The 13,028-nt window shown below is 41.0% G+C and overlaps 2 protein-coding genes across 2 annotated transcripts in view; both read left to right on the top strand.

Annotated features, from left to right (window-relative positions):
* ANAPC7 (anaphase promoting complex subunit 7) overlaps nt 1-13,028 on the top strand; it is a 102,768-nt gene that overhangs the window by 53,786 nt on the left and 35,954 nt on the right. The window lies entirely within an intron of this gene.
* On the top strand, nt 1,697-12,462 carry ARPC3 (actin related protein 2/3 complex subunit 3). The gene is made up of 7 exons (XM_052655069.1): nt 1,697-1,783; nt 4,382-4,481; nt 6,963-7,039; nt 10,300-10,368; nt 11,209-11,335; nt 11,694-11,788; nt 12,273-12,462. The coding sequence occupies exons 1-7, from the start codon at nt 1,778-1,780 to the stop codon at nt 12,333-12,335; spliced, it is 537 nt and encodes a 178-aa protein (XP_052511029.1). The 5' UTR covers nt 1,697-1,777; the 3' UTR covers nt 12,336-12,462.

Genomic DNA, 13,028 nt, shown 5'->3' with positions numbered 1-13,028 from the left:
GCGTTTCTCATGGTGTACTCTGCATATACATAACAGAGTGACAATAAATAAGCAGCCTTGACACACTCCTTTCCCTATTTGGAACCAGTCTGTTGTTTCATGCCCAGTTATAACTGTTGCTTACAGTTATGCTAATCTGCATACAGATTTCTCAGGAGGCAGGTCAGGTGGTCTGGTGTTCCCATCTCTTTAAGAATTTTCCACAGTTTGTTGTGATTCACACAGTCAAAGGCTTTGGCATAGTCAATAAAGCAGAAGTAGATGTTTCTTTGGAAATCTCTTGCTTTTTCTTTTTTCTGTGGCCCTCGAGTATGCAAAGGGCAAAAACACCCTGATCTCTCAGTGTTGCTAGATTTTAGAAATGTTACTGTCATGTGAGAGAGTCAGAAAAATAAGACATTTTCATTTGCCCTCCTCATCCTTCTTGAGCTATACCTTCCTCATTTAGCCTTATGGAGAGTTTGGTGTGTGCTCAGATGGTAAAGAATCTGCCTGCAATTCAGGACATCCGGGTTCAAGTTTCTAAGGGCATGGCAACCCACTCCAGTATTCTTGGCCTGGAGAATTCCATGGACAGCGGAGCCTGGTGGGCTACAGTCTATGGAGTCACAAGGAGTTGGACACGACTGAGTGACTAACACACAAGAGGAGGCTTCTTTGATGGGAGCAAAGTAGCCCCACAGTCACCCTTATTAGAGGTTTCCTTGTTTATAATTAGTCTTAAGGGCCCAGTAGATCAGCTCGATCAGGGAAGACTATCTTTACCATCTGAGACCACCAAGGAAGTCTCCTCCTAAAAGGTAAAATTTGGCCAGAAATATAAATGAGAAATCAGTTGTGGGAACATGGGACAAAGTAATTCATTCTGTGGGACTGGGAAAAGAAATGGCCAGAAGCAGCAGTGAACTTGGCTTTTAACCTGAGGTGCTTTCCAGTAAAGATTAAGAATTCCTTAGCTTTTTGTATGTTCCAGGCATGTAAGTTCTAAGCACATTCCAAGCAATTCATTTCATCCTCACAAAACTCAGGTAATCACTGTTATCTCCATTTTCAGATGAGGAAACAGGTATGCAGGTTAACTTGCAAGGTGACACAGCCAATAAATGTTGGAGCTGGCTTCAATTTTTTCTCAGCCATTACACAAAGAATCGCAGTACGTAATCACACAAGAGTAGTACACAAATCCCTTCTGTGATCGTTTTTTCCTTTTTAAAATCAGTGGATTGAGTTCATTCTCTCACTCAACACATATTATTGATGCTTACCTTGTACCGTCCTGTTACAGGTATAGGGATATAAGCAGTGAACAAAACAGACTATCCTTGCATTTTTGACGTTCATACGAATGAACAGAGACAAAACCCAAAAGTAAAACATAAAAGAATCATAAGAACTGAGGGAAAGGGGAGTGAAGTGGGACTGAATTTAGGATGACCCAGGGAATGCCACTGAAAAGGTGGTCTTTGAGAAAAAACGAAAGAGGTGATATATCTAGGATTCTGTAACCCCGAAATCAACCTCATTCTCGCCCACACTTCACGCAGGCGCGATACTCAGAGCCCTAGGGCAGGCCTAGGGCTCGAGCGCCCCCTGGTGCCCTGTCGGATCTGCGCAGCTGCAGCGGCTAGCCACATACTGCGAGGCCGGAAGCGCGGCGTCCTGCCCTCGCCCTCCCCTTCCGGCTCACTTCCGCCTACCCCGCCCGGGCTGCCAGACCGGAACCGCCGATCTCTACCCAGATTCTCTTCGTTGGGGTTGAGACCCGGGCGCCTCCAAGATGCCGGTAAATGGGCCAAAGTGGGGGTGTCGGGAGACGGCGGGGATTTGAGAGAGTCGCGAGAAGTCTTGCGAGCGCTGAGAAAAGCAGGCCGAGGAGGGCAGATAGAAAGCAGGGGACTGAGAAGGGGAAAGGCCAGAGGAGAGGGGCCGGCCTCTGTGGGATTAGGGCGGCCCGGGGATGTCGGCCGGCCGTGGAGGAACAGGGCATGGCAGAGTGGGCCAGAGACCCGGGGCGTGCTGAGGAGACTGCCACAGATCTTCTGCCCCCTCCTCTTCAAGCTTGATCCTTTTGCGCCTCTCCCCGTCCCCCCCGATTCCAGCGGGGTTCCCAAAGCCTCACTAGAGCCGCGAAGGCAAGGGCTGCCCTTTTAATTTCTCATATCACAGCTAGGGCCCGGCTTCTTTCTTTTTTTTTCCCTGTAGGCCCACTTCCTCCTTTGCCTCTGGAGGCGGGTGCCTTATGCTGCCTGTCGCCTGTCCGACCCCACTTCCCTGACTCCTCCTCCCCGGTCGCCCCGGCAGTGGCTGCCACCCCTGAGCCGCTGGGTTTAGGGCTCTCAGAGCAGGTGCAAGGTCCGCGCCTAGTTTCCACATGTTTGTTTTCATGTGCATCAGAGTAGGAGTTAAAATTGATGGTGGTTTGGTTGTTCTTAATTTCTGACAGTCACGGGTAGATTTATCACCATCATGGTCTCCATTTTGCAGATGAGGAAAAAGCATGTTCAGTAACATGTGATGTTTAGCATCTGCTGCATGCCAAAGCACTATTATAGCAGTGAATAAGGCCAACAAGTCCCTATTCTTAAGGAGTCTACATTCTAATGAGGAGACATAATCTGTGAATGTGAATAAAATAGGGGGATTGTTTGAGATAGTGGCAAATGCCATGAAGGTAATAAGACAGGATAGCTAGTGCAGGGGGGACAAGGGGCTGCAGTTAGGTGAAGCACATCGGTAATAAAAAGGAGTAAACCATAGTTACGTTTGGTGAATCCCATAGCTACCGTTTGACTCCTGATGCATGTCAGGCCAACTCTGAGCTACACAGTTTGTATAAATTATTCCCTAATTAATCCTCAGAGTGATTATGAAGTAGATACGTTAGTGGTTTTTCATTTTGCAGAGGAGAAAGTTGAGGCTCAGAGAAGTTAAGTAACTTGCCCAAAGTTGCACACTAGTGTGTGCAACACACCAGCATGTGTGTGTGTGTTGTGTGTTTGTATTGGGGTGTAGTAGATTAACAGTGTTGTGATAGTTTAAGGTTAACAGCAAAGGGACTCAGCCATATATATACATGTATCTGTTCTTCCCCACACTCCCCTCCCATCCAGGCTGCCACAGTACAATGGGCAGAGTTCCATGTGCTGTACAGTAGGTCGTTGTTGGTTATCCATTTTAAATCCATTTTCACATAAGTTAAAGTTAGTCACTCAGTTGAGTCTGACTCTTTGGGATCCCATGGGTCCTGCTAGGCTCCTCTGTCCTAGGCAAGAATCCTGGGCTCCTCCTCTAGGCAAGAATACTGGAATGGGTTGCCATTTCCTCCTCCAGAGGATCTTCCCAACCCAGGGACTAAACCCAGGTCTCCTGCATTGCAGGCAGATTCTTTACCATTTGATCCACCAGGGAAGCCCTTAAATACATAAGCACACTAGTAAATCTTGATAAAGCCAGATTTTAAGACAGAACCCTAATGCCTTGTACTCATCATTCCAGGTGCACAAAGAGCACCCTTGACCTCCCCTGTGATCACTTACTTATTATCTGTCTCCTCTATTCACCTGACAGAGCCAGGGCTGGTCTTGCATGCCAGTATCTCCACATGCCTTGCACACAGAAGGTACTTAGTAATCTTTTGATGAATAAATGACTGGGGCCCATGTTGTCTTACAAAAAGCCAGACATCTTGTAAAATGCCGAACTAGAAATTGGCCTATAAATTGTTCTCATAAATGTGATTTTTTTCCTCTCTCCTCTAACTCACATCCATCCACTTCAAACAAGTATATATGTTTTTATTTTACAAATGTAGAAATAGGCTAAGAGAAGAAAAGTGATGTCTTAAGGCATAAAGCCAGAAAGTGGCAGAGCTGAAGAGCCAGTTCTTTGATTGTGGTTTTAACGCCAGCTGGGTTGCTGGGTACCTCTGATTTATATAGTGTTTGCCTATTTCTATACTGTGAATACCTCACCAGTTACCAATGTTCTGTCACCAGATGTGAAATTGGAAGGAAAGCACAGTAGCATCTTATCATACAGTGTTTCCACCGTAGGTGCAAAAGGCATAACTAACCTTAAGATCACAGACATTGGTAAAATAATTTTAAAGTAGGAAATAATGAAAGTGTCAAATATTTATTACCTTTGTTTTTAATATAATTTATTTAATTGAAAATTTCTATAACTTTATTTTTAATAATGGCTGTGTTCAACAACTAGCTTGCCTCAAATTTTCTCAGAATTCCTCAAACTTTGATAGTTTTCATGAGCCAGTTTATCTTGGATGAATTATTCTTTTTTTCCTTGGGGAAGTGTACTTGTTTGCCCCAGTGACATTTGCTCTCTTTCTGCTTCTGTGTTCTTACCTGGCTTGTCCTTACAGGCTTACCACTCTTCCCTCATGGACCCTGACACCAAACTCATTGGAAACATGGCACTATTGCCTATCAGAAGTCAGTTCAAAGGACCTGCCCCTAGAGAAAGTAAGTCAAAACCCCTTTCCATTATTTTCACATTTTGGTATGAAACCCTCTGATGTTAGCACATCAGGGAAATCTCAGATTGCTCTGGTATTTTCTATTTGCTTGATGGATATTGTGCTTTCCACCTTCTCAGATCTTGGGTAGATGTTGCATTTAATAGGAAACTGTATTATTGCTGCCAGTTTCTCTGGGATATTTTGTTGAGAGAGAAGAGGAAATATGCTTAATTCTCAACACTCTTCCTATCATCACTGTCAGTTCTTACTAATCTAATGCTGCTGCCTCTATAGAACATCGTGTCTCCACCCTTTCTGTGTCATCAAGCTGGAAAAAACAAAGCGTATTTTAACCTCTTTCTTTATCTAAATCTACTTCCTTTGTCCATTCTTCAGGACCCCAGTTTTTACCAATACCTCAGTCTTAAGTGTCCTGTATAACAGCATTCATTTCTTCTGTTGCTTTTCTGAATTTTGTATCTTTTGCTTTCTTTCTTGGCACTCACTTTTTTTTTTTGGAGCTTTTTTTTTTTCTCTGTTCAGAATGCCTCATTCTTTTCAGATACTATCTGAGACTCTTCTGATGACGTTCTGAGATGTTCTGCCAACAGTGTAATTTGTGTTATATTAGACATGGTTTCCCTGCAGCCAGGAAGGGTCTGCACTGAGTTGCATTTGTGGTTTCCAAGACCATAGTTTAGATTACTAATTTTGTACTGACCCTGTCTCCATTCTTCTGGCCAGTTTATTTGACTTGACTTCCTCTTAATTTAGTTCTGTTTTCAATACCAGTTAAAGCTCAGTAAACTTCATAAATTTGGTGAGTCACCACAATCTTGTTCTGAGATGGAAAAAAAAAGCCACCAAAAACAGGAAAAATAATGTAAAAGAATGACATTATTCTTTTGCAGAGGAAGAATAAGGATCAGTGTTTAACCAGATTACTTCCCAGATTGTGCCAAAATACCATATAGTATATCAGAAGATTTAATTGACCAGTGAAGTGACTTTAATTACCACCTTTGCAATTCTTGGGCCCTTGAGAGAGAATGGGACTGCAGGAAACTGGAACTTCATGATTTCTGTAGTTAAGAGTGGCCTGTTACTCTTCCCTAGGGGGCTGGAATAGGACTGAATTGGAACTATGGAGAAATATAAGCCTGTGCTATGGACTAAGTAACTGTTAGCATTAATCTAGTTATTTACATTCAACAGATATCTTTTGAACACCTTATATATGCCAAATGCTCTTCTATGTTCTGAATCCTATCAACTAGCCTGAATCCTATCAGCTAGCCTCTTTCCCTTCCTCTGCAACATGGCACTAGAGCTAGCTTGTTTTTTGTAAGTACTGTGGGATCATAGTAGGAAGTTTCTTTTTAGCAAATAAGAGACTAGATCACAGGGAACAGAAGTCTAGAGTTAGAATTCTTTTGGGGACTTCTGTGGTGGTCCAGTGGTTAAGACTGCAGGGGGTGTGGGTTCGACCCTTGGTTGGGGAACTAAGATCCCACATGTCCAAAAAAATTTTTTTAAAGGAGGGTAAAAAAAAAAGAGTTCTGTTAAAATTCTCCAGCAGGGGAATGGGCAAAGATAAAGACAACTGGATTAGAGTCCAAAGCTTCTGCATTTCTGCTGTGTGAGAGGGATAGCAGTCAGTGTTGCAAAATGAAAATAGCCATTTCTACGTTGCTAAAACCAGCTGCCGGATATCAAGACCCTGGGATTGTGACCTTTTTAAAATAAAAAAAGGAAAACCCAAAAAAAGCCACAGAAATTTTGTAATGAAATCTGTCTTTGCTGCAACAGTACTTCTGGTTTTTCTCAGTCTCTAGCCACCTTGAACAGATTGTACATATTTGAAGTCACAGTTTTTATAAAAAGAAAGATGTATGTGTGAATCCCAGTACATTCCTAAGTGAACAGCTGAGAGGTTTTTCCCCTAAAGCTATAGTTCAAATAAAAGTAAGTTCAAATAAAATTGTATGGCATTCTTTGTGTTGGGTTGGCCAAAAAGTTCGTTGGGGTTTTCTGTAACATCTTTTGGAAAAACTTGAATGAACTTTTTGGCCATCCAAATATTTTTAAGAAAGCAGTTTATTAAATTTAGTCTGTGTCTCAGTCTGTTTTTGTAAATGCATTGAGAAATGTCTGGAGTGATGTTCACCAAATGCTGAGCGTAGTTATTTCTGGGTAGTGAGATTAGGGTGACAATTCCTTTTTTTTTCCTGTATTGATTCATTTGTTTCTCTAATCAGCGTGTATAATTTTTATAAAGACAATAAAGCTGTGTGAATAAACCATGTGCTTATTTTTCTAGAAATTCTTTCTAAAGACTTTGTTTCAGTAGCCTGATTCTATGTTATTCAATTCCAAAGCCCTTGACTGTTGAGCTTTGATTTTTTTTTTTCTTTATAACTTTTCAAATGTTATGTTTTATATTTGGCTAACATCCTCTGCCTTTCTCCCATCCTACCCTGCTTAGCAAAAGATACCGATATTGTGGATGAAGCTATCTATTACTTTAAGGCCAATGTCTTCTTCAAAAACTATGAAATTAAGGTAAAGTACAAAACTTTTATGCTTTAGTTTTCTGATGGGGATAGTATGTACTTGGCAGTCAGAGTTAATGTGAGGAATAAGTAAAATGAAATTAGATTGTGTGATTTAAAAAATCCAGAACAGTGCCTAATTCTATATTAATCTTAGTTCACCATGGTTTTGCAGACACTGTCTGAGGACCAAATCTGGGTTTCCATATGTTTTTGTAAATTTTACTGGAACGTAGCCATTTGCACTTATTTACACATCACCTATGAGTGCTTTCATGCCACAACAGCTGAGTTGAGTAGTTGTGACAGACTGTGGCTCACAGAGCTTAATATTGTTTGGTCCTATACTGAGATTTACCCTTGTCTACACACTTCTTTATATTTATTTACTCAGCAGCATTAAGCACCTATTTTGTACAAGTCCAAAACCAAAAAATTTTGCATGCTGTTTTTTATATACTTCTGTGTCCTGGACCCTTCCCTCAACCTCATAGTTCTTGTGATCTCAGGAGGAAGGGAGAAGTGGAAGTGGGTAGAAAAGGAAAGGGAGAAATGGAAAGAAGTTCTCTGAGATGCTGCTGTGAGCAAGTTACAAGGAATGTCAATGAATCTTCTTGATAATGTTCTAGATTATGGAATTTCAGTTCAGTTCAGTCGCCCAGTCGTGTCTGACTCTTTGCGACCCCATGGACTGTAGCACGCCAGGCCTCCCCCTCTATCACCAACTCCCAGAGTTTACCCAAACTCATGTCCATTGAGTCGGTGATGCCAATTCAACCATCTCATCTTCTGTCGTCATCTTCTCCTTAAGCATTAAATCTTTCCCAGCATCAGGGTCTTTTCAAATGAGTCCGTTTTTCGCATCAGGTGGCCAAAAGATTGGAGTTTCAGCTTCAGCATCAGTCCTTCCAATGAATATTTAGAACTGATCTCCTTTAGGATTGACTGGTTTGATCTCCCTGCAGTCCAAGGGACTCTCAAGAGTCTTCTCCAACACGACAGTTCAAAAGCATCAATTCTTTGGTGCTCAGATTTCTTTATAGTCCAACTCTCACGTCCATATATGATTACTGGAAAAACCGTAGCCTTGACTAGATGGACCTTTGTTGGCAAAGTAATGTCTCTGCTTTTTAATATGTCTAGGTTGGTCATAACTTTTCTTCCAAGGAGTAAGCATTTTTTAATTTCATGGCTGCAGTCACCATCTGCAGTGATTTTGGAGCCCAAGAAAATTAAGTCTGACACTGTTTCCACTGTTTCCCCATCTGTTTGCCATGAAATGATAGGACCAGATGCCATGATCTTAGCTTTCTGAATGTTGAGCTTTAAGCCAACTTTTTCACTCTCCTCTTTCACTTTCATCAAGAGGGTCTTTAGTTCTTCACTTTCTGCCGTAAGAGTGGTGTCATCTGTATATCTGAGGTTATTGCTATTTCTCCCGGTAATCTTGATTCCAGCTTGTGTTTCTTCCAGCCCAGCATTTCTCATGGTGTACTTTGCATATAAGTTAAATAAGCAGGGTGACAATATACAGCCTTGACATACTCCTTTTCCTATTTGGAACCAGTCTGTTGTTCCATGTCCAGTTCTAACTGTTGCTTCCTGACCTGCATACAGATTTCTCAAGAGGCAGGTCAGGTGGTCTGGTATTCCCATCTCTTTCAGAATTTTCCACAGTTCGTTGTGATCCACACAGTCAAAGGCTTTGGCATAGTCAATAAAGCAGAAATAGATGTTTTTCTGGAACTCTCTTGCTTTTTCCATGATCCAGCGGATGTTGGCAATTTGATCTCTGGTTCCTCTTGCCTTTTCTAAAACCAGCTTGAACATCTGGAAGTTCACGGTTCACGTATTGCTAAAGCCTAGCTTGGGGAGTTTTGAGCATTACTTTACTAGCATGTGAGATGAGTGCAGTTGTGCGGTAGTTTGAGAATTCTTTGGCATTGCCTTTCTTTGGAATTGGAATGAAAACTGACCTTTTCCAGTCCTGTGGCCACTGCTGAGTTTTCCAAATTTGCTGGCATATTGAGTGCAGCACTTTCACAGCATCATCTTTTAGGATTTGAAATAGCTCAACTGGAATTCCATCGCCTCCACTAGCTTTGTTCGTAGTGATGCTTCCTAAGGCCCACTTGACTTCACATTCCAGGATGTCTGGCTTTAGGTGAGTGATCACACCATCGTGATTATCTGGGTCATGAAGATCTTTTTTGTACAGTTCTTCTGTGTATTCTTGCCACCTCTTCTTAATATCTTCTGCTTCTCTTAGGTCCATACCATTTCTGTCCTTTATTGAGCCCATCTTTGCATGAAATATTCCCTTAGTATCTCTAATTTTCTTGAAGAGATCTCTAGTCTTTCTCATTCTGTTGTTTTCCTCTATTTCTTTGCACTGATCACTGAGGAAGACTTTCTTATCTCTCCTTGCTATTCTTTGGAACTCTGCATTCAAATGGGTATATCTTTCCTTTACTGCTTTACTTTTTGCTTCTTTCAACTCCTTGCCAAACTTTAATCTCTTGGAATCCAACAGAGTGTGAAATCTTTATTTGTAGACTCTTGGGCAATAAACTGTGATCTAAACATTCTGTGATGTTATGGACGTTTCTAATCTAATGCATGGTCTTAAGTGTGGTGTTTGTATTAAAATTTCACCACATTTCATTCTCTCTCGAATATCATAGACTCTTAAAACTAGGGAAAAGTGTAGTTTGTTTATTTAAAATTATAAATCTATGTAAAATTTGACCTGAAGTACGTGCCACATTGGATTAGCATCCATTTGTCTTCTCCACATTTTCCTTTGGGTCAGGTCAAAAGTTGGACTTTTGGAGCTCTTCAAGAATAGGTCAGTTGTGAAATAATTGCTTCCTCCTTTAGAGTCATAAATGTTTCTATTCTCGGCACAGATCCTGAAGTGAAAGGGCTTTTAAATATTAACCAGCCATATGGTTCACCTCAGGTTTTCCAGGCGGCTTTGTTAGCTCTCCTTCCTAGAAGAAGTTATTGGTACAACTTCTCAGGAACCCAAGGCAAGGGGAGCTGAGGAAAACAGGGCCAGCCGCACAGCTCAGGGAGGACGCTGGTGGCTGCCTCCCCAGGAGCAGACAGAGCTTGAGAAGATTGCATTTGGAGAATGGGAATTTTTGATACTGTGATAACTGTGCTCTCAGTTTTCAGTTAATAAAAGACAAAGATTGAATTCTTTTATTGCAAATAGTTATTGCATTTTGCTCAGGACTGTTTTTAAGTTTTGTTTTCTTCCCATAGAATGAAGCCGATAGGACCTTGATATATATAACTCTCTACATTTCTGAGTGTCTAAAGAAACTCCAAAAGGTAATTAAGCCTGGATAATCATTTGTCAGGAACACAATAGGTGTTTAGACTTGTTGAGTCTTTAAGGAGAAGTAGAAAATATTCCTCTGACTTAGAGCATGGACTTGAGAGGAAAATCTGAATGTAGATGTCTAAACTTACAGTAGTTGACTGAGAAGGATGATGGTGTTTAAGGTTTTGCAAATGTATATCTCTTAACAGTAGTTGACTAATGAGGAGATAAGGATGATGGTGTTTTAAGGCTTTGCATATATTTTTCCAAGACAGAAATCTTGACCAAAATATTCTTTTTTAAGCCCATGGCTCAAGGGTTCTTAACCTGGGGTCCAGGGATAGAATTCAGGGGTGCATGAACTTGAGTGGAGAAAAGATTACATCTTTTCACTAACCTCCAACTGAAATCTAGCATTTACTTGTAACGTAGGCAGCAGCCCACAGTAGCGTTAGCAATACCTGTGACTTTCTGTGGCATTTTCATACTACATTTATAATTGAAGATATTTTGAAATTTTACTTGCATTCATTACTGCTTCAGAATTCAGTTGTTAGGTCCACTGCTGAGTCTTGTTATTTAGTGCATTAAAGAGCACATGTGTGGCTATGTCATAAATTTGATTTTTTAAATATTGTAATTATTGTATTTCATTATAATTGGATTCTTGTGTAGTCCTGTTTTATCTTATTCATTTAAAAGGTTAGTTTGCGGAGGAGCCTACAGGCTTCACCAGATTACAAAAGGGCACAAAAAACCCCAGACCTAGCCACTTAGACTAAAAAACTGCAAATTGAAATGTTATATCCTTTTTCCCTACGTTTGTATATATAATTTTTTTTTTTAAGTGCAATTCTAAAAGCCAAGGCGAGAAAGAAATGTATACACTGGGAATCACTAATTTTCCCATTCCTGGAGAGCCTGGTTTTCCACTGAATGCCATTTACGCCAAACCTGCGAACAAACAGGAAGATGGTAAGAACATCTCCTCCCCCTTCCTGTGTGGCACATGGTTTTCTCCACTGGACCGTTTACCCGCCTCCTTTTCTTGACTTGATTGTTGTACAGATTGAGAGTGGACTCATCAGCTCATGCACTAGCCTACTTTGTGAGAGTCACTCTCACAAAAGATCCTTGGCAACAAGTATGACACGTAGAGAACCTTTTCGGCCAAAATGAGTATAATCTTAAAACCATTTGAACTGCTGTTTCTATTTCTTGTCCTGTTCAGATGTTGAAGAATATTGCCAAGGTCAGTGTCTAAATCAACAGCTAGCACATTTGGGATGCTTTCTCAAATATAATTTTTTATTTTACCTGCTCTTGATTTTAGAGGTGATGAGGGCCTACTTACAACAGCTGAGGCAAGAGACTGGACTGAGACTTTGTGAGAAAGTTTTTGACCCCCAGAATGATAAACCCAGCAAGGTAAAAACTCTTTTCATTGCCTATTTAGTTGATAAATTACCTTTTACCCTGTAGCCACCTTAAGCCATGCTAAGGTGTTTAGTTTTCACATTGCAGTGTTGCCTAACTTTGGTACCTTATACATGGTAGGAGTTCCCTGAGTCACACAGAATAATGAATTACCTGTAATAAGAAATTTTGTTTGTATGTTCTTAGGTTGGGGCATTGTAAACCCATAGAACAGGTATTGTGTGAGACAGCTTTAATGTATTTATTTTGTTGTCGTAATTTTGAGTGACCTGTGAGTCACTGCAGAAAAAAAAAGGAGAGGAGGGAAGAAAGAAAAAGAGAAAATTTTACATGTACTTTCAAAGAGCTTATATAATGTAAGGGCTGCCAGACCACTATTAAGTTTTCTTGTTAAGTAAATTCATATTCTGACCTTACCTTGAACCTGCACTGTGATTTGACCACCACTGTTCCTTGTTTTGTTCCCCCTTGTTAGTGGTGGACTTGCTTTGTGAAGAGACAGTTCATGAACAAGAGTCTTTCAGGACCTGGACAATAAAGCCAGCCTCAGGTGGACCCTGGCTCCACAGCTGTGGGCAGCATTCACAGCAAGATGTACACAGTTCTTTGCCTTTATTTCATAAAGTTTTATACAGAGGAGAGAAGAGCATGTGTCTTTACTTGAAGAGCTCTTTATCAAGAATTTGGGGTGGGATGGGTGGGGAAGAATGAGTTGTTGCCTGGTGATTTGAAATGTCTGCAGTATTAAGCTGGTGCTTAATAAATAATAATAAAGAAATTTCTAACATTTCATGTCAGAAGAAATCCATTGCTTATCTTTGACATTCACATAAAAATTGGGGGCACTGTATTCACCTTTTTCAAGTGTACAGTGCAGCAGTTGATAATACATTGTTGTTGCTGTTCAGCGGCTCAGTTATGTCCGTCTCTTTGCAACCCCATGGACTGTAGCACACCAGGCTTCCCTGTCCTTCACTGTCTCCTGAAGCTTGCTCAAATTCATGTCCATTGAGTCAGTGATGCCAGCCAACTTTCTCATCCTCTGTCGCCCCCTTCTCCTCCTGCCCTCAATCTTTCCCAGGATCAGGGTCTTTTCCAATGAGTTGGCTCTTTGAATCAGGTGGCCAAAGTTTTGGAGCTTCAGCATCAGTCCTTCCAATGAATATTCATGGTTGATTTCCTTTTATACACTAAGTTTTTCTCATCACCACTAATTCCAGAAGATTTTCGC

Source organism: Budorcas taxicolor, chromosome 17, assembly GCF_023091745.1.
Source record: "Budorcas taxicolor isolate Tak-1 chromosome 17, Takin1.1, whole genome shotgun sequence".
NCBI lineage: Eukaryota > Metazoa > Chordata > Mammalia > Artiodactyla > Bovidae > Budorcas > Budorcas taxicolor.
Note: the sequence above shows the minus strand (reverse complement) of the source record. Positions and strands in the feature narration are given on the sequence as shown.